Genomic DNA, 26,914 nt, shown 5'->3' on the forward strand with positions numbered 1-26,914 from the left:
AGTCACACTGGCATCCCCCCTGAGACACACAGGCTTCGTCCCTGGCTCTGCAGCCACTGCCGTAATGAGCTCGACCACACGTTTCTTTTGTCATCAGCACCATAGCCTTTCTTATGCATGATGGTGAATTTCCAACTGAAAGACCACCAGATGTGTTCACACCCATAACGTCTAAAGCTTGATATGCTAAAAAGTAAAGTTTGCTTTGATGTCCTTAGTTGAATGTTCTTAAAAACATACATAACAACACGCTGGAGGTTTGTGACGAATATCCAAACCTGAGTTTATGACACAACTTATTTTATTGTGAGTGTGTCTTAAAGCGCTGAAAATAAAGTGGCTAAACAGATATTTTGCCTTTTGCATCTTATAGTTTTCCAATCTGGATGTGGAAAATAAAGGTGCACTGGTATTATTTTGGCCCAACATGCTGCTATAAGATTTACATGTTGTCAAGACGTTCTACTATGCAATTTGTGTATTTTGCAAGTAAACTCTATAGGACAGTATTATTGTAGGGCTTGACGCCCAAAACTGAAATATTTGTTCCAAGTGAAGCGTGGAAGAAGGTGGCCATGCCCAAATTGCAGACTTCGCTGTTTAGCGTAAGTGTGTGATCCTGGGCAAATAATGTAATCACAACCTGACTTAAACGGCAAAAATTGGAGTGTGTATAAGTGATTATGTTTACACCCTTACAATAGGACAGTTTTAATAAGTGTAGGGACAAATTGGTGACTTGACAGGTAGACATTGTCTCAACAGCCAATCAGTGCACCAGAGATTCTATTATAGCGGACTAACTCTGATTGAACCAACATTACATTTTCTCCTCTGTTGCTACCAGCCACTGAAGTTGCTTGGTCCATCCAGAGTACTGCCCCACACTCTGCTATGTCCTGTTATGCTATAATATTGAGTCTTTCATTGCACACTGCCTGCCATTCTCACACTTTCTAGGACCTTCAAGATCTGCAAAAAGTGGGTGTTTTCAGACTTAAAGAAGAGAGTTAACTGATTGGAACATTGAAGCTGCACTAGAATAGTCTCATTGCAATGAGTAATGAAGTTAGATGCCCCTATACAAGTAAGTTTGCCACTCCTCCACCAGCCCTGAAGTTAGCGCCTCTTCCAACATTTGAAGGGTTAGCACCCCCCCAAAATGTTTGTCTAGTTGCACCGCTATAGCACTCTCACACAACCCGTTTTAAAAGGACAGCAACCTACATAACGGAGTACTTGCCTTAATAATGAAAGAACACATAACTGAAAATGGATGCATGTCATGATGTGCTGATGTGAGTCTCATCAAAGTGCAAGTGGAACACACTTCAAGGTCCCCATTGCAACAGAACAGCCCATTACTTAAGAGCTACTCCCAACTTGAAGCTATAGGGCACCCTCTTTTATCTAGAACTTCTTGTTACTTTATTGGGGACGTGCAGCGTCGAAAGTAATTTACATGTAAAATTTAGATATTGGATTTCAGCTAATGCTTATTTCATTTATTTATATGTTTTTTTTGTAACACACTACATGCATTGTGTTGCTCCAGAGTGGATTGCTGGGAGAAGGGAGAGTTTCTGGGGTTAATTCTTTGGGAGAGAATGTAATGGATTGTGGGTGCAAGCAATCTTAATAATTAGGTAAAAGTAGGGTAATGTGGCGACTGCAGAGAATGTTATGTAATCAAAGGATAGCTGCCCAAAATGACCAGCACACACTTTTGTCCTTCCTTATAAAAAAGCTGTATTATTTTTGTTACCTAGAAACGTATTTCTTTTCAAGTTGATGAGCTTTGGAAGCAGTGGTGTGTGGTTTTTTCACCAGCTTCCTACCCAACCCCACAAAAGCAGAAAAACAAAGTTCAATGGAGGAAAATGTTTGTGGTAGCACAGTGGAGTTCCTAAATAAAATGCATTGAGCTGTGACAGGGAAGAGTCAGGGCCTTTCAACCTTTTCACGTCAAGTGGGCCCCCAGCAACAGCCCCCATGTTGCCAGTCATCAGTCATGTAACACTGCGATATATTCATTTAGCTATTTTCGTTCGGGGGCTTAAAATGCGTGCATGCCTGCTGTTGTGAATGTGGATGAATATATGTTTGTGTGAAAACTGGGTGGGGGTTGAGGGGGGTATTGGTGGACTGAAATATTTTCTCTGGTGGCATGTGGGGCAAAGCAAATAAGATGAACATTCTTACATGCAGTAGCATTTATGCATCAAGATGAAACCTTATTTCTTATTATGAATTGCATTTTATACTGGTGTTAAGCGCAAAGCCAATATAAGTGTTCTTACGTGGCCAATCTGGAAAGGTTTTTTTACTATGGCATGGCATGGCATTTTGAACTGTGTTGAGAGGGCAAAGTCATCATGAAATGTATTCATAATGTGGGTGGTGTGGGCATTTGTAATCTGTTCTTCCAGCAAGGAAATGTTTTATTAATGTGGCATGCATCTTAAACTGACTTTAAGGGCAAAGTCAACATGATGAGTGTTTTCTCTGTGGCCTCACCAACCACCACGGCGCAACCAGTCAGGACATGTTTCAATTGTCAGTATGGACATGGTTTCCTATAGTATCTTTACTGGTAATATGGTCGAAGGAAACACAAGTACATTCTTACGTGTACATACTAGCATATATTGGTTTAACCAGCATGGACATGTATGGGCGCACTCAGCATTAAATTACTTTTTTTTACAATGGCAGAAAATTGCATTGTAGTGGGAAAATGTGTTTGGAAATGCTCCTGTGCACTGTTGGTGACTGCATCAAATCGATTTTTCATGACTTACCCTAGAAATCTGTTTGTAAACTTTGTATTTTTTTACCCAATTTTCTCTGGAAATGTGCTGTAAAATGCACTGTTTAACCCATTATTTTAAAATAAATTCTCATGGGGAACACCCTTGGAGCCCTTCTCATTTATTTAAGGCTCACTCGCTATTCTCAGTCGCTACCACTTATTTATGGCAAATGTTTATTCCCAGTCCCACTACTTTATAAAATACACAAGCCTTCCCTGGAAACAACACCAATTGTTCTACAAAATCCATAGCTCCACTATCTTTTTCCCCCCACTTCGAGCACTAGCTACAATGAGTAGGTAATTTCTCGGGCAGCAGGCACCACAGAAGATGTCCGCAACTAATTTGAAAAACCTGTGCACACACATCTGCATTTACATTGAAGAAAATAATCTTCAATAATATCACGTTTTCATAGATGGATTCGTGTCGCATTCTTATGGCTTCAAAGTACTGTGATGGTAGGTGGTATTAATACCCAGTTTACTGGTCTTCAGTTTATTGGGCAGAGAAAGATGAATTGCTCGATCACAACTGCAATAATTCGAAAATGCTGGGTGCAGGATGCCCCCATGTGTGAAGCAAGCACTTAGCTCTTGAGCTATCCGCCTGGCCCCACTGAACATAGGCAATACATTATTGTCCGCCTTTCTCTGCTTACTAGAATATGTGGTTTTACTCTTTCTGGAAACCTCAGCTCCCGACAGCAAAGCATGGGTGAGTGGCTATTCTGGGAGCTCAGGTGGGGGCTTGGAAAGAACACTGATGACTCATTGGAAAGGGGAGGGGATTAGCATGAGGTTAAACCAATGCAAGCATGTTTGTCTGAATGATTGGCACACTATGTTTCCTTGTGGGTGTGCGTGCTGTCAGTGCAGACCCTGTGAAACTCAGTCATGAGAGGGCTCTGGCTTTCAAAGACTGCAGCTAAATCATTATTTTGTTCTGCACGTTTTGGGCTGTGTAGGCTACTTTGCAATCTATCCGCAATGCAGCATCTCTCTTCCTCTTTCACTGCTGGGACTGGCAGGGGCTGTATTTCTTTCAGCCCAGACAAAGATATATCAGTCTCCCTTCTGCATCTGCCAAGTAGTTGTGTTCTCCGGAACTTTCCAAAAACAAGCATTCGCAACCCCAACAGTTTTTGGCTCTGGTATAGGCATGGAAAAGGTGTTTGACAGGCACTGCCGTATTGGTATTCGCTGGTCATCAATGTCAGCAGCTGCAAAATGGTGCAAGTACCTTGGCATATAATAGCAGTGACTGGCAAAAGCCTACTGTTTATACTCAAGCCAAAAATGTTGTCTTTGCCAATAACTTAATTGGAATCATAAACACACTGCAGGTGTAATACAAATGTCTTAACCAGGTCTGCCTTCAACCACTCGATTTATAAGCACTATGCATTTATTATTCACATGCACTTGCACGTTCTCAATGTCACTGGGCCTAGTAAGATTGCTGTTTTGTTCTCCCCTGTTCCCCTCCCTTGCCTTGTGGCGCTCTGAAACACTTGTGTAAGAGCACGATAGAAATCAAATATCAATATCAATAGCAATGCTTGTTTTTGACAGAACTTCAGTGAAGGACATGCATAGTGCTTATAAATCGAGTGGCTGAAAGCAGACCTGGTTAAGACATTTTTATTACACCTGCAGTGTGTTTATGATTCCAATTAAGTCATTAACTCTCAGAAGACAGATTCGAAAAAAACACTGGCTGGAACTTCAGCACAAAGTTTGATGGTAAAGCTGGAATCCCAGGAGGATGTGTTTTGGGCGGGGACGGGGGAGGAAGAGAGTGGGAATAGCAGGCAATGCCATAGGTAAATATCCAAACACCTACAAGCGGTGTGGCCCTCCTCATATGGCATTTCACCCTAGCTGTACTCTCATGCAATAGTTCTTCGTATAGGTAGCACTTTATCATCACCTAATAGTTAAAACTAAAAAAGGAGCGGCCAAACAGCTTGCTGGTATCTTGAAATGGCCAATCCAGCCACAGTCAGCCAGAGCTACCTTACCCTCCCCCTATACATTGACTTGTATAAAACATTTGGTCAGTCGTTTAGGTCAACTCACATGCCACACTGCTAGCAGGACCACTCTGAATAGAAAGGGGATAAGCTGAGGCAAAGCCTTCATTTAAAGGCCTTGTTGGGTAAGATAACAACTGTCCTTCAAGAACACAGGCTACTCATACCTACAGAATAGGGTCCTTATAACTATCGAGGAAAAAGGTAAGGCTACTGGGAGGGAAATGTGTCATGGTGTGGTATATTATGGGATATGCCCCGATGCATGGGACTGTGTATAAGAGGGACGGCTAGGCTCTCAGTGTTACGTGATGCAGTGATAAGGTGTGACAAAGTCTTTCCAAGTGAACTGACTTGGAGATGACCCCATGACTTGTATTTTTCGAAAGCAATACTGCTGACAGTTATTTTTACTTGCACTCCTGACAGGATGTAAGTGAAAGTAGTGGAAGGCATTAGTCCTAAAGAGGGGAGGTTGCTGGGCCTGCAGAAAGAATGATTTACTTTGTAATAAGGGAGTGATTGATTCCCTTCCTTTGCTCCCTGTTGCTAGCTTTGTGTTGCATATAAGGTCAGACTTGAGAGAACTTTAGCTCTTTGCTAAATCTTCTGCTCCATGGTGCACAAAGAGTCCCTTATAGTGAAAGCTTTGTTATAGTGTCGGCCATTTTGTAAAACTAGTGCAACTGTGTAAGCGTTGAAGACAATTGTTGAATGTTGCTTTCAAACGTTTCTTCAGTTTCCATACGCCTTGATGCATTCATGTGTTTTTTACCACTTTTTATTGTCTTATTGTGGTTAAATTACACAGTGACAAACCTTACAGTCCATACCACCCAGTCCATAACAAATAGATGCACAGAGTGCCTTTCCTTGGGCCATTGCATATTAACTAATACATCATTTTTACAAGCAACTTAGAATGATATGACATATCCAACATGATTTGTATTACTTGCGTGTGTCAGCACTGTGATAATGATTCAAGTGGGTGTGCATTTTCCTTGGTGTAACAACGTTCAGCTGAATAATGTATTTATATGTTATAGGGTATGAGCAACTGCATTATATTATAAAAGAACAGTATAGCTATGTGCATTTTACATTTGAGCTGTATGACATGTTATACGACAGCACATTATATTGAGTGGATTCTTGCATTATGGTATAGGAAAACATATTCACTTAAAGGTTGCTTTTTCAGCATTGTGTAATACAATGGTGGACAACATGGGGCATTATGTTTTTCGCAGCAAGTTAATGGAGGTTTACAACAAAGTGTGAGCTGCTTGTGACAGTTTCATCTCTAAACTCAAGGGACCAAACAAAGCAAGATAGAAATTTAAAAAAATGCTGGCATATTTCTGTTTTTCATACATAGAAAAGGAACAACATCACAAACCGAAACACACCAACGAGTTCCTTGAAAGTAGGTAGTTCTTCAGTTATAGTAAAAAGTACAAAGCAATCGCTTCAATAGATACAATCACTTCCATGCGTGCAGAAATCATTAAACACATTAGAAATTACTTCTGGTGTTATAATTAGAAAGCTGCATAACACAAGGTGGGCAAGGGATATGATAGTGGCTACGTTAAAATTCAGTGTAACACAATCTCGATCCATGAAGCCAATCAATTACAGGAACAGCTGGACTGGACAGGAGAGATTTCATACGTGATTTTTTTTACAAAAAAAAGTGCCATTTAAAGCACGGTCTGTGGCATGGTGTGGAAAGGGTAGTTCCCCACTCTAGAAAGATGTGACACTGGTAAAATAATGTACTAGTCACGGCTCTTGTTCGCCCAAGAAAGAAAGGGAAGCATTCAGCACTTGTAAAAGGATGGATTAATTGCAGAGGAACCTTGCGATTATAGGCACTAGTCTCTTGTTTTCCATGAGGAGTAAAGGTAACAGCACACCGAGGTACTCACACACGTGTGTGCATGTGATCTTTGGCCAGGAGCATACTATAAACTCATGCGTTGCATTGGGAGGAAAGAAAACCCATCTGCACTTGAAGATGGAAGGATTAATAACTGTGCAGCCTTGTGATCATGGTCAAGAAGTATATTGTGAGGACCTGCTTCCCAATGGGAGGAAAGCAGAGGAATCCGCATATTGAGGTGAAGGGATTCATTGCAGTGCAACCTTGTGATCTTTGGTGAATTGTATAGTCTGCACTCCTTCTCTGCCACCACGGGAAATGAAGCAATCAGCATAGAAATCAACACTGGGGTTGGAAGGATGCGGCACAGTCTTGCAGGTACAGGATACTCAGCAAAGGTCGCTCGTTTGTAACCTACATGCAGTAATGTTTTCAATATATTTCTATGAACCATTACACATTTTTCGCAGAAAATGTTACATTTGTCATAACACAGGTTACATCTAAAAATAGAGTAATGCAGTGAATACATTAACCTCCAAAATGATTATTTTACTTATTTTATTTTAAAAAAAGGTTTACATGGCAAAAGGCCTGGACCACTCAGTCCACCATAGAAGACTTGTAAAGTACTTTGACCCCTCTAGAAAATCCGGAAAAGTATGTTTTACAAAGAAGCTGCTGGAGGAGTGCTGGGTTCATCACCTCTGTTAAAACAGCATATGGTTTGTTAGTCTATAGTGCCATTGTACTGAGCAAGTGTTTCTAGGGTAGAATGAATGGGGGTGTATGATACCATTTCGGAAACATTTCAGAATTTGGGTGACTATGTTAATTCTCCCAACACTATGGGCCTCATTACGACCCAGGCGGTAAGTTACCGCCTGGGCCGTGACTTTACCACCATGGCGTAAACTACGTTTACGCCATGGTGGTTGGCGGACTTACCGCCCCATTCCGACCTTGGCGGGGCGGTAAGTCCCCAATCCCCATTTACCCTTCCCCATTCCCATTTTTGCCCCATAGGGCATAATGGGAGTGAGGAAGGCGTTAATTACGCCACCGTAAATTACGGTGGCGTAATTAACTCCATGGTCCCTTAGCGCCATGGATTTTAACACCTGCTAAAAGCAGGTGTTAAATCCGCCATGGCGCTAAGGGACCTCGTACTCAGGCGGTAAGGGTCGGCGCTGTTTACGCTGCCGTAAACCCCTTACCGCCTGGGTCGTAATGAGGCCCTATGTATCTATTCAACTCTCTCCACTCAACCCTGTGTAATCCATCTTTTGTGAAAAGTTAACATGATTTGCGGAAGAAAACAGATGTCTCAGATCCAAACATCAGGAATTCCTGGATATGCAAATGAAAGTTGGCCGACATCTGGAGCACGTAGGAAATGTTTCAGAGATAGGAATTTGGCAATGTTGTAGTTATTATGAAGTGGGAGCAATGGGAATTCCTGCCGATTGACACATCTGCACTGATAGGCATTGGCACTGCCATTAAACCACGCTTTGCAAGTGTAGAGGGTACGCCTTGGTTGTCGGGTGGAAGCATACAGAAAACTCGTACCCTCTCCATTCCCTTTACAAAGCCAGACCAAGTGGCTTTGCCAATGCCTGTTGAAGTGATGGAGGTGGAAGATGAATTAGACAGTGTGCCATGATGGGTGCAATTAGTTAGTAAACCATGGCTACCACTAGTACAAGGCTTATGCTGATAACCCTGTGTGTTTTGTGGTAGTATGTTAGAAATGTGTAAAATCCTTTTAGTAGCCAGGAGGGGTGGCTAGGTGTCTTGAAGACACCACCGGTTACTTACTGTACATGCTGTTCTCATAGTGGTTACATATGTGCCAAAGGTAGGGGCCCAGAAGTTTGATATTCATACATTTTCTCAGTCATTGAAGATTTGGATTTCGGTCTTGTCTGTTGCCCAGAGCAATGCTAGAGGTTGAGATGTATTCTAAACCTTCCAAACATCACCTCTTTTGTTTTGCTTTTGTCACCCCGAGTGGGACGGGTATGCCCAGACGTGGGTCCCGTGCCGGCTGGGCCTAGAGACCCAAGCTACTCCTCACTGATGACGCCCAACAAGGTTGAAACATGTCTGGGGATGCTTCTGGTCTCATGCAGAAGGGATGTGACCTAATAGTTCGGGCTGGACTACCCCTTTGGGGGTGGGACCAAGCCTGATTTGCATATGGTCTTTCCCCTTTTCTAATGGCTTGGCAGGCGAAGAACGATGGTCTGGAGGGTTGCCCAGAGCAATGCCAGAGGTTGAGATTTATTCTAAACCTTCCAACCATCACCTCTTTTGTTTTGCCTGTGTTAAACCTTAGACAGTTGTGTTGCATCCAGTGAATAACCACGCAGATGCAATTCCTTGGCACAGCAGCATTGTGTTATGTTTTCCTAGATGGAGCAGAGCTGTGTGTCATCAGCTCACTGCAAAAGGCAAAGCCTAAAGCTGTGAGCAATATGGCATATGTGTTGAATATCTACAGGGTCCCTCAGAGACCATCCTGCAGAGGGGGGTCACCAACAGGATGGTCTCTGAGGGACTTAAGAGAGAATGAATGCAGAAGCATTTTTGGCATGACGAGGGAAAGCGTGCCAGTGGTGATGTGCAAGAAGGTTGAAGGAGTAGAGCAAGAGGCCGTGCAGTGTGGCCGGAGAAGGAGAGATTAGAGACTGTGTGCTGAGGTGAGTAGAGAGAGATCGTGTCAGCCAGGGTGGTGGGTGTGATTCAATGCAGGGATTTAAAAACAAGCAGTAGGAATTTAAAGAGTTTCATGGAAAGCTACCCATCATGGAGGCAGTGCTTGGTGGTGAGAGACAAGCAGGAAAGATTATAGGAGGTACGGGCAGCAACGTGGAGTACTTTATCAAGTTGACAGAAGGAGTAGAGAGTCTAAGGAGGAGGCTGTCATGGTCGTTATGGCAACTGATTTCCAAGATCAGTATAAGGGTTCTAGCGGATTGCGGAGCCAGGCCGACACACAAGCACTACAGTTAAAACATTACCACACTTAGAGAGCACCATTTGCACACATCTCTCTCTTTTGAATTCGCCGAATCGGTCGTCTCACTAAACCATTTGCCTACTATCCATGGTGGTCTCCATCCATCTCCAACCTGAGACATCTTTCCGAGATGCTGTTTATCATTTCCACGCTAGGCGGCCCCTTGTCATTCAACAGGGGTCGAAGCACCTGCACCTTCATGCGCTAGCCCACAAGCGGGAAAGCGGGTGCCGGCATCCGTGAAGCCTATCACAATTCCAGCATTTGTCATTCTCTATAGCATTGGTGACTGCAGAGTTCAACACACACATGGCGTGTGCCTCATCCGCTTAGTGCCCCCTAAATCAACTGGCTTGCAATTTTCAATCCTCTCCGCAGGTATTACTTTGAATGTGCTCACTAAAACACTACATTCCATACCCGATTTACTTATTTAATGTTCTTTGTTTTAATTGGCCTCATGCATTTTATTTTATGTGATTTAATCTAATTGAATTTGTTGGGTGTAGAAATAAGAACAGGATGCTGTTATTGTTTATAATTTTTACCCTGCTGTTTTTACAGTATAGATTGTTATGAGTGTATTTATTGCAATGCAGTATAGTGGAAATGGAACAAATACCTGTTAGTGTACAGTACATTCAAAAACAAGACAAAGGGACGCATGCAAACCTACATTAGGGGTACTATACGTGCATGTCCAGATGTCATGCTGGCAGTGGGATGTACAGGACATTCAGGAGGTCAGCATCATACGTCTTGGGGTAGTTCTGAAGTAGAGACGGTCACAATTTCATTTCCTTTTGATCCATTAGAGATCTAGGAATACACATCCTAGAATGCATGGGAATATTGGCATGTACTACAACCATTCTGTAAAGGTGACCACCCTCTGAGAGATGCAGTAAAAACTGCATTGCTGCGGTGGGTGTGATGAAGGCCTTGGTTTTTGGGTGCATGGCCTACAGTCTACGGCCTTTGGCCATGCACCCAATAGTCTAGGCCTTGACCAAACCCACTGCAACGTAATCCAGCCATGCATGGCAACACAACACCAAATACCACAATCCACACACGTACCACAGCCACTGGCACCCCTACCCAACCTCTGCACCGTTATACAGCTTTGCATAGAAATATGCACCTTTTCGCACAATCTACAAACTTAACACAGCCTCAGGCACCCCTACCCACTTCATTCACATACGATGGTGTTACTGCCAACCAAACCACATTTTTTTTTTGCAACAGTGGTCCTGCTCCCAGCACTCTATTCAGTACACAAAGGCAAAACATCATAGTGCAGTACAGTAGTCAGCATGCCGCGTAATGGACACTACGCAATCCTCTGCACTATGCAATTCGCCCTTATCCACTTCTATGCACACACTACTTAAGTATTGCACCCACTTCACACACTGCAGTATCCATGCACATAGAAGATGCACTTCAACCCTACCCTTTTCTATAATGACAGTATTCCAACAATGCACTCTGCACAAACTGCAGAACTGTTCACTCCATTAGCTGCAGCCATGGAGTAAATAGTGTAGGATGTGCTAAGAAGCGCCACATCCATGAAATGAACAATGTTCGCAATGTTGATGAACCAAACACAGAAGCCAACAATGTGAAACCTAATTGCAACCACGGCACATAGTTGTCGGAGCAAGGCTTCCATCCGTGCATCGAATGGGCTACCGGCTTACCACATGCAACACTATGGAGTACATGCTATTTTACAATGTGCATGTCATGTGCAATGCACTCTCCTTCTGCAATTGAGCTCCCACCAGTCACCACGGAAGGAGGTCTCTGCACCAGCTATCGTGTCGTAACGAAGCCTGCCTGCATTCAGCACACATGGTAGTCGGCTGTGCAGAGACCCGTGAATTGGCGCTGAACGCAGCGGATACAGCAGACACATCAACGTCTCGGTCCACCTATTGCCATATTTCAGATTAACCACTTCTCACTTCTCCACCCTTTCCATCCCTGCTTCCCATGACCACATGGCCTAATATATGTTTTGTAAAGCTCTCCCCTTCTGCGGTTCAGCTGACACCAATCACCAACGGTAAGAGGTCATGGCACAAGCTGTAATGAAGGCTATCTGCATTCACCGCACACAGTAGTTGCAAGTTCAGGAACCGGCAAATTGGTGCAGTATGCACGGAAAGTGGAGGCACACCACTGTCTTCATCCACCTAATAATCACACATCTCAGATGAACCACTTCTATCTCCCCCACCCTTTTCATCCCTTCTTCCCATCACCACATGCCATACATTATGTTTGTCAGTCCCTTTCGGCGCTGCACTGTCCTCCGATACACCAAGGCGGCGTATCCCAAAAATGTTCACGCACAGCACGCTTCCCTCCAGCCAACGACTGGGCGAGTCCAAAGGTCACCAAAATCACGGCATACTCTAAGCCAATGAGACTTCTGTCCACGGGGCAAACAGGGAAATGGGTCCGCGGATCAGAGCCAGATATCACTAATGTTTAGAGACATACATTTCAGTTCTTTAAAACAAAAGTACTGGTCGGATTTCCACCAAACACCACAAAGCACGCTTTCGGAACCAAGCCCCCGCTCCTGCTGCAAATTTGGTGAAAATCCATCCAACCGTTCGGGCTGCAGCCATGTGCAAAATTTTTGCCCATTCAGTTTGTGGGAAAAAACATAATGTGAAATCATTTGGTGACGATTCGTCCAGGGGGAGCAAAGTAATAAACCACCCAAAAAGAAGTCTTCCTATGGTTTTAGCAACTTAATCATAACTACAAGGCCACTACCGCGGTCGTTTAATATGTGTTGTGTGCTTGAGTAGGGGATTTGTGGTTAGTAGGAGGCAGGGTAAGGTGCTGGGGTTGGGTTAGATGGGGATTGTGGGAGGTCCCCCACTCCAAAGAAAAATCACTGCAAGCCGCTGGGGTGGAAACACCAGTTAAAATGCCAGCGGTGAAAATAACTGTGGTGAAAATAGCCGCAGTGAAATTAGCTGCGATTAAAACACATGAAGCCGAATGTTGCAATGTTCATATTTCTGCAGCATACACATCTGGCAGTGCAGCATTTCCAGGTAATGAGAGGTGGGCGGAAGGATTGGGGTATGCAGGGGGAAGGAATGGGCAGATAGGTGGTTCTGGGGCAATCAAAGAAGGGAATGGAATTATTCGTGGCTGTGCTCAGCATCAGTTGGTGCGTTGATGTCAAGATTTGAGCAGGCGCAGAGGCTCATCAGGAGCAACCTCCGAGGAAGGCCACTGGCTGAGTGGTGCTACTAAGGCACGCCGGGCTCTCTGCTAGGAGAGGCAGCTGCCCAGTATGTTCGGGCCCAGATATTTCTGGAAGTGAACTTTTGTGATGTCACAGAATAGGCCGTTTCAAACCTGGTTCTCAATGTCAAAATAATAAAAACAAGTCCCATGGAAGTGAACACTACCTGTATATTGTCAAGAGCCTGCCCTGTACTCATCACACCTTTATAAACAAAATAATACTTTTTAACTAACAGACACTAAGCGCCCGATTCATGAAATATTTGCCCCGTTCAAAGTGAATTTGCGCTGCTGAAAAGTGACTTTGCACTGCCGACACAACCCTGATTCATGGAACCTTGCAAAGTGTATTTTTGCTGTGCAAAGTCTTGGCAAAGTCATTTTGTACTGCAAAAATGACTATGCGCTGACTTTGCCCGGACTTTTCCTGGCAAAGATACCCTTTGCACCCACGACCTGGTCGTTATTAGAACTATATGCTCAGAATGACCAAAAGGGAACTCAAGCCTGTCCAGAAAGCAAAGTAACACATCAGCGTGCAATTCAGAAGGACTTCAGCAATGTTTCAAGGAGACACTAAGCAGAGTACAGAACCGACTCAGCAGAAAAGAGTCCATGCTTAAGGACCTGGGCTCCTAAGCTCAGGCAGTCATATCATTTTCAAGCAGAACATGAGGCTGTTGGTGGGCAGTGTTTCTATTAAAGGATCCCTCCAATGGTCTCCTTGTGCTGCCACACTCTTGCACGTGCTCCATGTTGTGTACAAAACAGGTACCATTTAAAGAGGTCACAACAAACTATCGTTTTTAGTTTGGGCCATTGGTGTTGCTTGCGACACCTATAAAGCCTAAACTATTGCATTCAAATACATATTCGAGTACACAGAGGGAGGAATGGTATATGACGTGGGACACAGACGAATGACAATTGAGGAGGGGTTGTTTGGTTATGAGCCCACCCACTCCCTGCCCATAGCCATGCTAATCCCTACGGCCATTCCCACCGATTTCTGACTCTCCCGCCCAAAACTCCTCCTCATGGGAACTCTTTGTAATCTGTTTCCATGCGTTCGTGCAGCGTGCTGACGTAAGGCTTTCATGCAGCGTGCTAACGTAAGTTCAATGTTTCGTTCCAGTATTGCTTCCAGGATCATCTTTCCTCTGGGACTGGGCAAGATAAGACGTGCATGAAACAACCCCTGTCAGTCATGCGTCCACAAGGACCGCCCAGCAGTGACAGGCCACAAGTTCAGCCCCTCTCACAGGGAACGGCCGTAACACACATGGACCTGACATTCACGCTGATTGGTTTTCATTGGCATATGCATTTATGAGACGCGCAGACAGACGCCGTGCAGCTTTGTGATAGTTTCCATCTCATCCACTGGGCTTACACGGGTGCTTGGACTGCCAGCACTGCGCCATTTCCTTTGATAACATTGCCTTGTGAATCAGGCTACTTATGACATTTGTTCAATGGTGCACCTCAATGGGGGTGGAGTGAGGACATCAAAAGTGAACAATTGGCAGAGGTCTTGTCTCTCATGCTGTGCGGACGGCATCCAGCACAAGCCGCTCGTCTTTGCGCAAAAGTGCATGGCAACATCCACCGTAGCAAAGGAGGTAGATTCCCCTGGAAAAAGAAGCATTTGTAATGACAACAGTTTGGGCTGAAGGGATGTTTATCATCAATACAAATACACCGAAAAACAAACGTTAGTCTACACAAAAGCCCAAACTGTTGCCATTGCCAATGCATGTTTGTCTTTGCAGCTCACTTCCTTTCAGCAGCAGAGCCACGCATGGGCGTCATATTGCTGCATCTTGAGCAGGGTTCTCCAACTCCAAGCCTCGAGGGCCGGAATCCTGACAGGTTTTCAGCACGCCCCTCATTAATATTCATGAGAGGAAATGTCCATGCATTTAGAATCATTGTATGCAAATTCGTCTCATGAATATTAATCAGGGGTATCCTGAAAATCCAACATGTTTCTGGCTCTTGGGTCCTGGAGTTGGACAACCCTAGTCTTGAGCTAAGTCCTGCAGTGCTTTTCTATGAGCAAACTAAGCCACCATTGATAGGCCTTAGCTTCCCTCCAACATGTTTAAATAGCACAGTAGATATATTTTTGCAAGTGGCTATGTGCCTTTCTCTCTGCTCACACATAAGTACATAGGAGCATTACCCTTTTACCTACCATAACCTACACCCATCTTGCCTTCTGTGTCTCAATAACTTCTGAAACCCTCAATTGCCTGACAGAGAAGGGCTTTGAGGAAGTGCGGAAGGTTTCTGAAAAGATCTACCTTGGTCCACTCTATGGAACAGAATTGGTCGAGATTATTTGCAGGTGGACAGTAATAATGGTGAGCGTTCTACCCCCTGTCTGTGGTGAGTAGGAGTGGTGAAGATGAGGTGGTGATGCATTGTGCAGTGATTTAGACATATGCTGGTGGTTGTGATGCTCCGGGTGACAAGGCTGCAATGCCAAGCTGTAGAAATTGGGGAAAAGGGCACAGGGAAAAATGCATCAAGCGTGTTTTAATGGGTATTGTTTTGATATTGCTGATGTAGCAGCACTTGAAGAGGGTTCTCAAAGGGACTCAAAATACAATACAAAATCATGGGCAGCATATTGTGCAGGAAGACAGCAAAACGCTATAAGAAGTCACCCATTAGAAGAAGGCGCCAGGTGAGCAATCAGATGCACAAAGGAAGTACAGATTCCTTGAAGAATATAGTTGTGAGTCCTTTCCTGAAACCATGGTGGCTATTTTCATTTAATTTCTAAGGTGAGACAGTGATTTGTTCCAGAGACTGCCTCCAGCAGCCGAGCGGGTCTTGCCACCAAACTTTTTCATTTTAAGGTCTCCATGTGAGTAGGGCCCTGAAAGAGGCAGCTATTCAGGATCTGGCAGGACACTATTAGGTGACCTTAAGGTATAGGTACCCAGAGCAAACGTCCCAGTGTGCCCTTTGGATAAAGCAAAGCGCTTTGAAGGGGGTTCGGGCCTTTGCTAGCAGCTAGGGTAGGGATTTCAGTGCATGGATAATATTGTTTCTGGTTCCAATGCCAATGATGACTCTAGAAGTCTTATCCTGAATGCCTTGCAGCTGGTGCAGAAGGGTCTTGAGCAGGGTAAGGTTGAGTCTTTTACAGCAGTGAAACCTACACCTGACCCATGACCCACGCCACCTCCACCTTGTGCAGGAAATTTAAGTAGGTGAGGCTGGTAGTGATATTTCTCTAGGACCTGGTAAGTGCAGGAATGTGAGCTGTCAAAGACAATCCCCAGATTCCGGGACATCAAGACCAGAGTCAGAGGGGTCCCCATTATAGGCAAGAGGCCACGGCAAAGGACGTTAGTTGGTATTAAGCACCAAATATTGGACAAGAGAGAAGCAAGATATAATCAGGCCAAGTACAAAGGAGGGGTCGGTTCCCACCATAAAGGCAATGTGTGTGTCATCCACACAGGTCTGGAAAGTGCCTGAGAGGGGAGAGGTGCTATCTCCACCCAGTGAGCAGTAAGTGGTAAAAAAGCTAAAGGGAGAGACCCCACAGTTAGAGATAGTAAACACAAAGAGGAATGGGCCAGACCTGACCTGGACCCCTTTCCCTCGGAGGAAGGCTGGGGTCCGTCTAAAGGTACTGCCTCTGATGCCGAAGGAGTTTTCCAGGAGGTCAGCCAAAACAGCTTGGCCGACGGTGTCTAAGGCAGAGGACAGAGCGTCAAGGATGAGGATGGCCAGGTAGTTGCTTTCCCAATACTGAAACAGGTCCTTTCTCATATAAAGGAAGGCACATTCAGTACCTATAGAGAGCCACACCTGACAGGCGGTCGTGTAGCAGGACCTTGTCTTTACTGAAGGCCAAGAGTTGGGAGGTGGCCTTCTTCTCAAGTATCTTGCCAATGAACTAGATTTCAAGATAGAACTACAGCAAAATGCATATAAATACAATTATATGTCACTAGGACCAGCAGATGGTGTGAAACATGGGATTCATATCTTTATATCTGTTCATTACAATTTTATGCATTTGCATTGGTGGATTTGCATGCTGTGCATTTGCATAGTTTTAAAAAAAACAGGAAGAAAGCACTCCATAACCTGCCTTTTTTTTCTTCTATAGACTCTTGCCCTTTTTTAAATGTTTTGGAAAATCAGCAAAAGCGATGTAAATGTACTGATGTAAATGCATAAAGATGCAAATGCATTGATGTAAAGACATGTCACCAAAACAGGTTTTGAAGGTGCACCACTTTTGTACCACTATCGCCACTAAAGAACAATACTTCTCTGCGTAACAAGATATTAGAGTTGGAGTTCCTGATGGAAATGATAAGATCACCCGCATACCTAATTGACACATCCAAAAAGAACTCTTCATCCGGACCCACTAGATCTGCCTAAAACCACTGTCTGATCACACTACGCTGCAACAGGAAAAGAGCAGGAGGGGCACGCTCCCACCACACCTGCGAAATGATCCTTCTTATCACGCCTTCAGGAAACAGCTCGAAACCTTACTCTTCAACTAAGCTCTGAACCTCTCCCATGTAACCCTTTCCCCCCTTTCTCCTAATCAACTAGCGCCAAGATGCCTGTGGGTTTTGTGCGCACACACAAGGACCAATAAGGGAACCATGCACAAATAATAACACAAGATAAAACCTCCCAGAGAGGCGTCCTTCCACAAACAGACACACAAGGACCAATAAGGGAACCATGCACAAATAATAACACAAGATAAAACCTCCCAGAGAGGCGTCCTTCCACAAACAAACACGAAAGGAACAATAAGAGAACCATGCACAAATAATAACACAAGATAAAACCTCCCAGAGAGGCGTCCTTCCACAAACAAACACGAAAGGAACAATAAGGGAACCATGCACAAATAATAACACAAGATAAAACCTCCCGGAGAGGCGTCCTTCCACAAACAAACACGAAAGGAACAATAAGGAACTATGCACAAATAATAACACAAGATAAAACCTCCCAGAGAGGCGTCCTGCGACAAAAAGACACACAAGGGCCAATAGCAAAGGCATGGTGGAGTAAAAGTTTAATCAAGAGAACGGAAACCATTTCCATGGCATATCAAGTATCAAAAGGATGAAAAATGTTCCCTAAACACATCAGGGATAAGTATAGTCTCAAGTCAACAGATAAATCAACGCTCTCATATTATCATGGGAGGATATCTAATCAACATGCGTATTCACCCCACAGAACAGGATGTCTCATCAGCAAATGTGTATTGGCGCAATAAAGCAAACTCAGAATACATTTCTCTTTATGATTGCTTTCAAGGCTTGCCAGCATGACTTTTCTAGCTCTATCCAGGCTTTTCTTACTATCCCTCTAGGCTCTGCAATTAGAAATCTGGTTGTGCAAATGGCAGAGGTATACTACTCAAAATCCACGTGACGTCACAAGACGCATATATTCTGGCAACATAAGACAGAATTGCCAGAGCCCTCAGTAGCATGTGACTTGCCTGTTTTCTGAATGCAATCACATGCTTATGTGTTGATCAGAGCCCCCCCAGGCAACCCTTTAACCACACGGCTCTTTGAATGCAATAGGCTGCCTGATGTGTGATGTCTCTTTATTCCGAAACAGGAGGAGGGCTATGTTGGCCAGCCTCTCCTTTTGTTTCTGAGTAAAGAGCTAACATGCATGGCTGATGGGCTTCCTACAGTAGGTTTAGCCGAAGCGCTGCTCAGTTACACAGCTGGCTTCAGGTGTCAGCATTTCGGATTAGAAAAATGCAGTTTTCTCTTTTCTAATTTGAAATGCTGTACACCATGCAGCACTCGGTTAAAAGGCTGCCTGAGAGGTCGGCATGGCTGAGCTAGTCGGGGTGAGCACTGGCTGGCCCCAGCCCACTTAAAGCTCTAACTGCCACCCTGTGATACTGGTGTTAACAATCTCTGAGGCAGACACAGTAGGGGGTGCTGGCCATCCTCCTGTTTACCCTTCCACGTACCCCACTTACGATTTGGCACCTGACGTGACAGACCATTTCTTTTTTTATAAAGACCAACAAAGGTGGTTTCTAATGCCAAATTATATCTAACATAGCTAAGGAATTGGTGCTCCAATTGGGGAAAGGGTTTCAACTAGAGGACATCAGTATAGAGGAAAAACTTAAATTTAGAAACATCATAAGCGCTTGATCAATCTCCTCATTGAAAACATTAATCAACAATGTTGTTATCCATCCAGGTTCTCCATTTCGAGTAAGTAAAGTCAACACAATGCTTTCTCTTATGATAAAACAGCTGAATTCGCAAATGAAAATCGAATTACACTACATGTGAAAAGTCATTAACATACATACTATCTGCAAGGAGTGTGACTGTAGCGAAGGGTCGCTGCGCTCCATGCCCAGGGTATTCACGCAAGAAATTCATACGACCTACTTTTCAATGATTGCCCAAACTAAAACTACAAAAGAAAATGTTTACAAAAGGACAGCTCGCAATATTTTTAAATGTAGAGAACCGAGATACATAGCTCATCTGAGAACTATAAAAAACCTGCTCTTACACGTGACGCCCACTCGCCATATGGGCAGCAGATATCTGACAGAACAGAGAGTGATTTTCGCATTAGAATTCGAACATCCATTGGTATGTCTTGGGAATAAACCTGTTGGCATCCATTAAGCAGTCTGTCAGATAACTGCACATGTTCAGTCGCCATTTTGTGTTCTTGCTTTCCTTGCACTATATTTTTAGTGTAGGGATACACAGACAAGCGTAATCAGGCTCACTAGTGACATAAACTGTGGATTAAGAGGAAGGGGTGAGGTGGATTCTGGGAACTGGCACTTCTACTCATGGCTCACACGGAAGGATCTTAGGGTTGTTTCCCTGCAGCAGAGTGAAAAATAATATGATAAGAAGGTGAGCAAAGACACACAAACAGATCAATCCTGTCTCTCCCATTTAGGGTGAGTGCATTTATGTGGAATCAGGTTTGACTGTGTGTGCCGAGTTAGATTTCTGCGTGCACACTTAACCAGAAATGTGTGTAGATCAACCCTTAAGGGAGGCGACGATATCACCGATTTATTTCCACTAACATTTTGCCATCCAATTCCCACATTCAGAATAGAGGCAGCATTTGCAGCAGGCAGGAGCAATCTACCACCTTCCAGCTGGTGCCTCCCTGGTACCCTGCCTAATCTCAGCCTAAATTGAACCCTTTTCTGATTGTGTACCTGATATGCTTTTGTAATGCCCTGCAAACGAAACCTCCAGCAGATCTCAAATAGCCTTCCAACTACAGGCCTGTTCTCAATATCGCTTACCAGAATAAACCACTGGAGAGTAAAGTGACCCAGCAAAGCAAGAGTATGTGGAAGTTAACAACCTACTCCACAATCGACAGTCAGGGTTCCAACCCTCGAGGAGGAACCAAAACCTGCCTCATGGACATCCATGAGGAGCAGCTCCATGGCCTGAGTGCAAGCTCGTCATCAGCTGTAACTCGTTTGGACCTCTCTGCTGCATACAAGACAGTGGAACAATGGGATAGGGAGCATTTGCGACGGCAGATTTGGTCAAATTCGATTTCATCTAATTTATTTTAACGAATGTTGCCGCAATTATGTGTGGGCGGTGGGTTTAGGTGAATAAATAATGTAGTGGGCTTCAAGAGAGAGAGCCCCTCACATATTTGCTGCAAAATGTACAACACATTTTCTTTTTATAGATGAAACTGAATTCGATAAAATCCTTTTGACAAAATCATATAGAACCTGGAACAACAACTTATTCACATTCATCTACACACCTGGCTCAGTACGACCACGGCAGTTCTGAAAGGGACTCAGGATTGGAACATGAATCGAGACAAGAGGTGTGGTTGGGTTCATCCATGTGCAGTAGAGAAAAGGTAATATTTGGAGGTTTTGAAGTCGCCTCACTCTCCTTATTGCTGGCCAATGCATAAATGCATCCCCCTCACAAATTCATTTATCACCACCGTTTTCCCGTACAAATGTTTGTGGAAAAGCATGCAAATTCATATCTGACTGGAGATGGGGGATCAGCATTGAATCATGATCTTGCATTGTCTTGGACCTGTATATCAATAAAGTTGCTTCACAACAAGGGCACAATTGAGGTTCTTCCGGATGGAGGACAAATAAACACCTTACTCATCACCTTAAATCCTTTACGGTCCACTATTTGCATCACAAAACGATAGGATCGTAATATTATCTTTAAGCTATGCTTCCCCCCTCAAGTTGAAGCATTGGTGATAGCCACTAACCATCACCTTAACATGGTCAGAAAGATCCTGGCTATCACTGCAATCAAGCCACTGCACAGACCTCAATCAAAGCCTTGGTCCTTGCAAATCCATCCAGATTGGATTCCTGAAGAAAAAATAATATGTGTAATTACAAAGAATAAAAAGAATAGAAACCATCCTATGTTTAAATTTTAGGAAACAGGATCAAGCAGCACTCAACCTGAAAGCCCGCCAATGGCTGCTGGTGTCCAGGGCCCGCTCTGGGCTAGAAGTGCACAGATTTACTTCCTGCAGCATGGAAATAGAGACGGATCTGAGCAAGTCATGTGTTTCCACAGAGGCGTTGCTACAGGGGGCTATAGCCCCAGGACTTTTGGTTGTAGCCCTGCATAGAAGCTCAGGGGCTACAACCAAAAGGCTAGCTAGCCCCGAGCCCCAACAGTCATAAAATTGGCATAGCCCCAGATCTTTTTTCCAGATTTAACTAACAAGTCCAGCCCATACCTCATCAGGTATATTGGCACCCAAGCACCAGCACAACATGCAACTTGGTGAATTAAAGGGCAGCACATGTCAATATCCCTCCAAGGGAGGTGTGGAAGTTCAAACAGTTACCTCAGTGTTGCTCCCATAACAGTGTGATTGAATGAGGCGCCAAATGGCCCATACTCCTGTGTTTCGACTTCGAAAATGGCAATGCCTGGACCGTTTGCACTGCTTCCGTTGGTTCCATGAAGTCACTGCAGTCAGCCATCTTGTTTCCCGAGACATAGCCGCTGCTGCTGGGCTGCAAGCAGCATTCCTCTGGGAAGCAGATGGGAAGAGTTGTGTTTGTAAAGCTGAAGGGGAAACATTGTTCTACGCAGAGGCCTTTGTTACTGTTAATTATCACAGAAGGTGCTCATTTCTACGCTAGTTGTGGATAACTCTGCCTGCTTATGGTGTACACAATTGCAATATGTTATACATGGACCTATAATCCACATTAATTTCGATGTGTCTATATATTCCAACATAATTATGCACCACTAAACCGTTCCCACGCTTGAATATAAATTGCCACAGCCATTAAAGATCATTCATGGTTTTGACAGTCAGTCTGCTTAGCATTGTCTCCATTTTGTAATTTGATTTTACATTTAATAGAAATAAACCGTAATACCAGCACTGTATTAACGAACATCAAAAAACGTTATACCCAATAAAGTAAATGTGTAAACCTGATATGTGTGCAGACCCCGAGGGTTGCAGTGCGTTACACCCGGCATAGCACATAGATAACACAATTACTTTTCAGTCATCAAATACAAACTAATTGACATGCATTTTTCACAGCTCCCATAAAAGTTAATGTTAATAGCCCCATCTGCTGTCCTTATCCCCTTCTATGCTTAAGGGAGAACACAGCACAAGTCATTAAAGAAACACATTCATAATCAAGCATTGCATACAAGGCAAATATGCTTCCTCCTAAATCCATCAAAAAATGAATGTTCATTACCCAATCTGCGTCACTTTTCCTATTCTATCCTTAACTCATTTCGTAGTGGCTGATTACATTAAACTTATCCTGTTCGTTGGAGCAGCCATCAGCAATCGTATCCCAGCGTCTGCATTAAATCTATCGTACTAAGCCAGAATATCCCTTGCATATTTCTTCTAGTCTTCAAATGGAATCGCTCAGGCAAAAAATGCTTAGTTGACTCAAGGTGGTCCCGGCAAATCGTACATATTCGCTGTTCTCGAGATACGATTCCAACATTGAACTACTTTTAGATCCCAGTTGGTTTAGATAAAAAAATAGGAAGTACTACTTTTTGCTCTAGATACAAGCTCCGCCAAAGAGTGCTGTGGGACAGTGGCATCAATAGGCCCCCTAAAATATCACATTCCAATCATTTGAGACTCATCCAGTCTTCATTGGGAATTTTAATTCTCGTTCCAAGGCTCTATCAAAGTCATTGCCTCTGGAGACAACTATCATTGGTAGAATGGTGAGAAGTTAAATTATTCAGTTCAACAAAGCCTTGGGGTTATCTTCCCCAGGTTCAGCTTAGCAACTTCTGCTTCTTCTCAATCTTGCAATGTTCAAACACAACTCCAAGCCTACTTTATACTCCTTCTGTTTTCTTAACAGTTCAATCAGATTGCTTTCTCGTGTTTCACTTCAACAACCTCTTTGGATTTCACAGTTGGGATTTCCCCGGTCTAGGCGCAGTTGTCAGACCAGACGGTCCACCCATCATGCTCGCGCAACCAGTAACTCTAGGCCCCTTAGCCCACACAAGTTCTTCTGTCTTTATACCTGGGGGATGGTTCACGCTCACTCGGCTTTTCCTGATCAGCCTCTTGGCTTCACCACAGTGAATTATTTCCTTTGTCAGTCTCTGGGCTTTGCCGCAACATGTTTTCAATTATAGTTCACTTTGTGGTGTTTTTGTTCCTTCACCACCTTGCTTTCATACTTTCTAGCAATCTTTCATATTTGCTTTCCATTGCCTTTCAATAGACGGTACTTGAATATCACACGGATTTATCAGGTCATAACTTTGCCAAAAGCCTTCATTTAGTTTGATATTCAATAACTTTTAATCTGTTGCTTGAATTTTATATTGAGCTTATATTTCATTTCAACTCGTTGCTTTGGGTTCATTTCATCTTGCACATACTTTTTCTTTCATTCAGCATCTATTGTGACTTCCCCATAGTCCCCAGGAGTGCCCCGGTTTGAGTGCTCTTTCCTTCTCACTCACCAGTCCCTGGCATCTCCTCCGGGCAGCTTTGCTTTTGGCTTCTGCCCCACCGACATGCTTTCCTTTGACCCCGAGCCCCGCTCGCACATCACCTTCCCTTCATATCTTGCTGGCAGCTCCGCTTTCTCCACGTGGATGCTGTCGTTAACTCTGCTCCTTTCTTCTGGATCCTCAACTCCGGCTTCAGACCTCCGACCAGTGAGGCTCCCACACACGTGGCTTTCTTGTAGCCCGCCGAGCCCTTGAATCCATAGCTTCTTGGGATCGTCTGCCGGCATCCTGGCTCTCCTGCAGGACCCACTAGGGCTGCCTCCTGGTATGCAGGATACTCCCTCCAGGCCTTCAACGATTGGCCTCGGCTCTCTCCTGCTGCTTTCTTTTCTGCTGGACACTATCCTATTTATACACCTCCAACCACTTGACAGGTTGCAGGTGTGAGTCCATAATTGTAATTGCCTGGTCGTAATTAGTGGAGCGCTCGGGACATGCCTGACCTTTACAATACTCTACAAGCCTCTTTCTTGTCTCAGTACTAGAGTGGTGAAATGACTTACTAGTGTTCACTACTCCTTGTTGCCTCTTCCTCGTCCCAGTGCTATAGTAATTTGAATGAGGGAAAATTAGGGGAGATGGTTTGCAAATGCCCACAAAGGCCGGGAGAGGGTCAGGTTGGTTCACATAAGGAAAAGAGAGATACCATGTCTTGCCTGCGGACCTCCTCTTCTACACCCTCCTCCTAGCGTCCCGGGAGGATAGCTTAACGGCAACGTGCGTGCCTTGGAAGCAAGACGACACAAAGCAACGCAGGTTCGATCCCCGGGTCCGCACTTAGAAACCTGTGGGTGTTTAAGCGCGTTACAAATACGCAGCTAAGACAAAAAAATAAAAACAATTATGCAACTGAAAATACAAACAATTCCCGTAACAGCGCGTTTATGCCTGCAGACTGTGTGAGCGCTTTAAAAATGCTAAAAAAAATAAAGTGTTCCCGTATTATGTGTTTTTCTGGGGAGAGGGAAAAGGGTAGCAATATCCCATAAATGCAGAAGGGACGGAGGGTTCATCACCTCGGGAGGATAGCTCAGGGAAGCAAGACGACACAGAGCACCACAGGTTTGATCCCCGGGTTCACGCTTAGAAAGCTCTGGGTATTAAGCACGTTATAAATAACCCATCATATCATGGAATGGAAATGGGGGAGTATCGTGCCTCACCTATGGACATTCTCCTATTCCCCAAGTCTCCTTTACCCTGGTGATCCTCCCTTGCATCTTCATCCCAAGGGTCAGGATCCAACAGCGATGGCCCTTCCCTGGCCAGCTGAGCAGAGGATGATGGAGAGAAAAAGTGAGGATGCCCTCAGGTTCCTGACACTACCCCAATTACATGACATCACATTAGAAATTGTTTTTGTCTGGAAATTCCTGTATACCTTTGTGCAATTAGGGAAGCAACATGCCGGTTTTGACTCATAAGCTATGCCATAGGTAAGGTGCCCCCTGCTCTGACTGAAAGCAGAAGCATCTCTCCTTTATTTTCATCTCAACATATAATATGCGGCGCACAACCTCTCCTGTGTTCGCTCACGAACTAAAAGCATTCCTGCAGCTGCCGCATCAAAGCATGTCTCCAACACGCCACCATGCCTTATTCGCAGAGGAATAGTTGCTGCAATGGTGCACTCCCAGTCAAGGCAGGAGCTGTGCCCTTTAAGGTTTGCAGAGAAATGTAAACAGGCATCTCAGAGGCACTGATATTTGAATGTATTTCTCACGAGCCAACAGGAGCACTCGTGACCATGCCTTGAGTGACTTTGACGGTTCCATTAACTTTTTTGTCCCCCGAGGCAAGGGGTCGTCACCTGCTTTAAGCTACTCCACCTCGTCGAATTGCAATTCAACAGGAAATAAGCTGACATATACACTTGCTTAAATCTCAGAGGAACAGCGTCTTTCCTTTCTCTCAGTTGTAAAACAAGCGCCTGATGCATGTATTGTGGCTGCCAAATTTGGCTATGTTGCTCCTAGGATGAGCTGTACCAGGTGCAACATTTTGGCACGTTCCTAATCTAACCTTTCCTTCTACCATTCAGATAAAAAGAAGTTGGAAGCAGTATTTGCAATGTCTGTGCCCACGCCTGGTCAGTATTTCATCTGCTTCAGTTAAAATGGCTTACTTTAGTGATTTAAAATGGCTTCCATAATTCATACACTGGGCTTGCAGCACATACACGAATATGGGGCTGCAGGTGTTTTCTCCCTGCGTTTTGCTGCTGCACTGAACTGAAAATAAAGGAAAATTCCAAAATAAAAATCAGCAGTAAAGCACATGGGGCTCATTACAAGTTTGCCAGTGTGGCATAAAAGTGGAGGTAATTAATGCTGCATATAACACACCTCAGAACTATGAGTTTGGCATTCAAGTTGAGGATTTACCTCCTGTGTGCTGCTGAAAGAAAATCTTCCACTTTATTGCCAAAAACGGTCGTATTTACTGCTAGTGGTAAATCCACCAAAATCCCGATGGGGTCCTGTGGACTCCAAAAATGGCACTAACCCATTCATTCGACCACTCAGAATCCCATGCTAAGTTCAAGGGGCAGAGAAACAGTAACTGATTAACGGATTTTGGCAGTAATTCACTGGATTTACCACCTGTTAGGTAAAATTTCACTTAATGTTATTTTACCTAGATATTTGTGGAGCCCCAACTTTTTGCTTTTGTTTCAACCTCCTGTTCTGACTTTCTGCCAATGATGAACAGCCTCCAGCTGCACTGCACTGGGCTTTCGCTCATTTTATCGGGAAACTGACTTGTCCTTCAGGCAGTCAATAC

General features: G+C 44.2%; 1 protein-coding gene across 2 annotated transcripts in view; it reads right to left on the minus strand.

The window, feature by feature from the left end:
• VOPP1 (VOPP1 WW domain binding protein) overlaps positions 1–26,914 on the minus strand; it is a 446,017-nt gene that overhangs the window by 167,987 nt on the left and 251,116 nt on the right. For both annotated transcript variants that reach the window (XM_069613119.1, XM_069613118.1), the window contains exon 2: positions 21,942–22,130. In XM_069613119.1, coding sequence (XP_069469220.1) covers positions 21,942–22,130 — 189 coding nt within the window. The remainder of the gene's footprint in view (positions 1–21,941; positions 22,131–26,914) is intronic.

Source organism: Ambystoma mexicanum, chromosome 5p (assembly GCF_040938575.1).
Source record: "Ambystoma mexicanum isolate Mex_15411 chromosome 5p, UKY_AmexF1_1, whole genome shotgun sequence".
In the NCBI taxonomy this organism is placed as follows: domain Eukaryota; kingdom Metazoa; phylum Chordata; class Amphibia; order Caudata; family Ambystomatidae; genus Ambystoma; species Ambystoma mexicanum.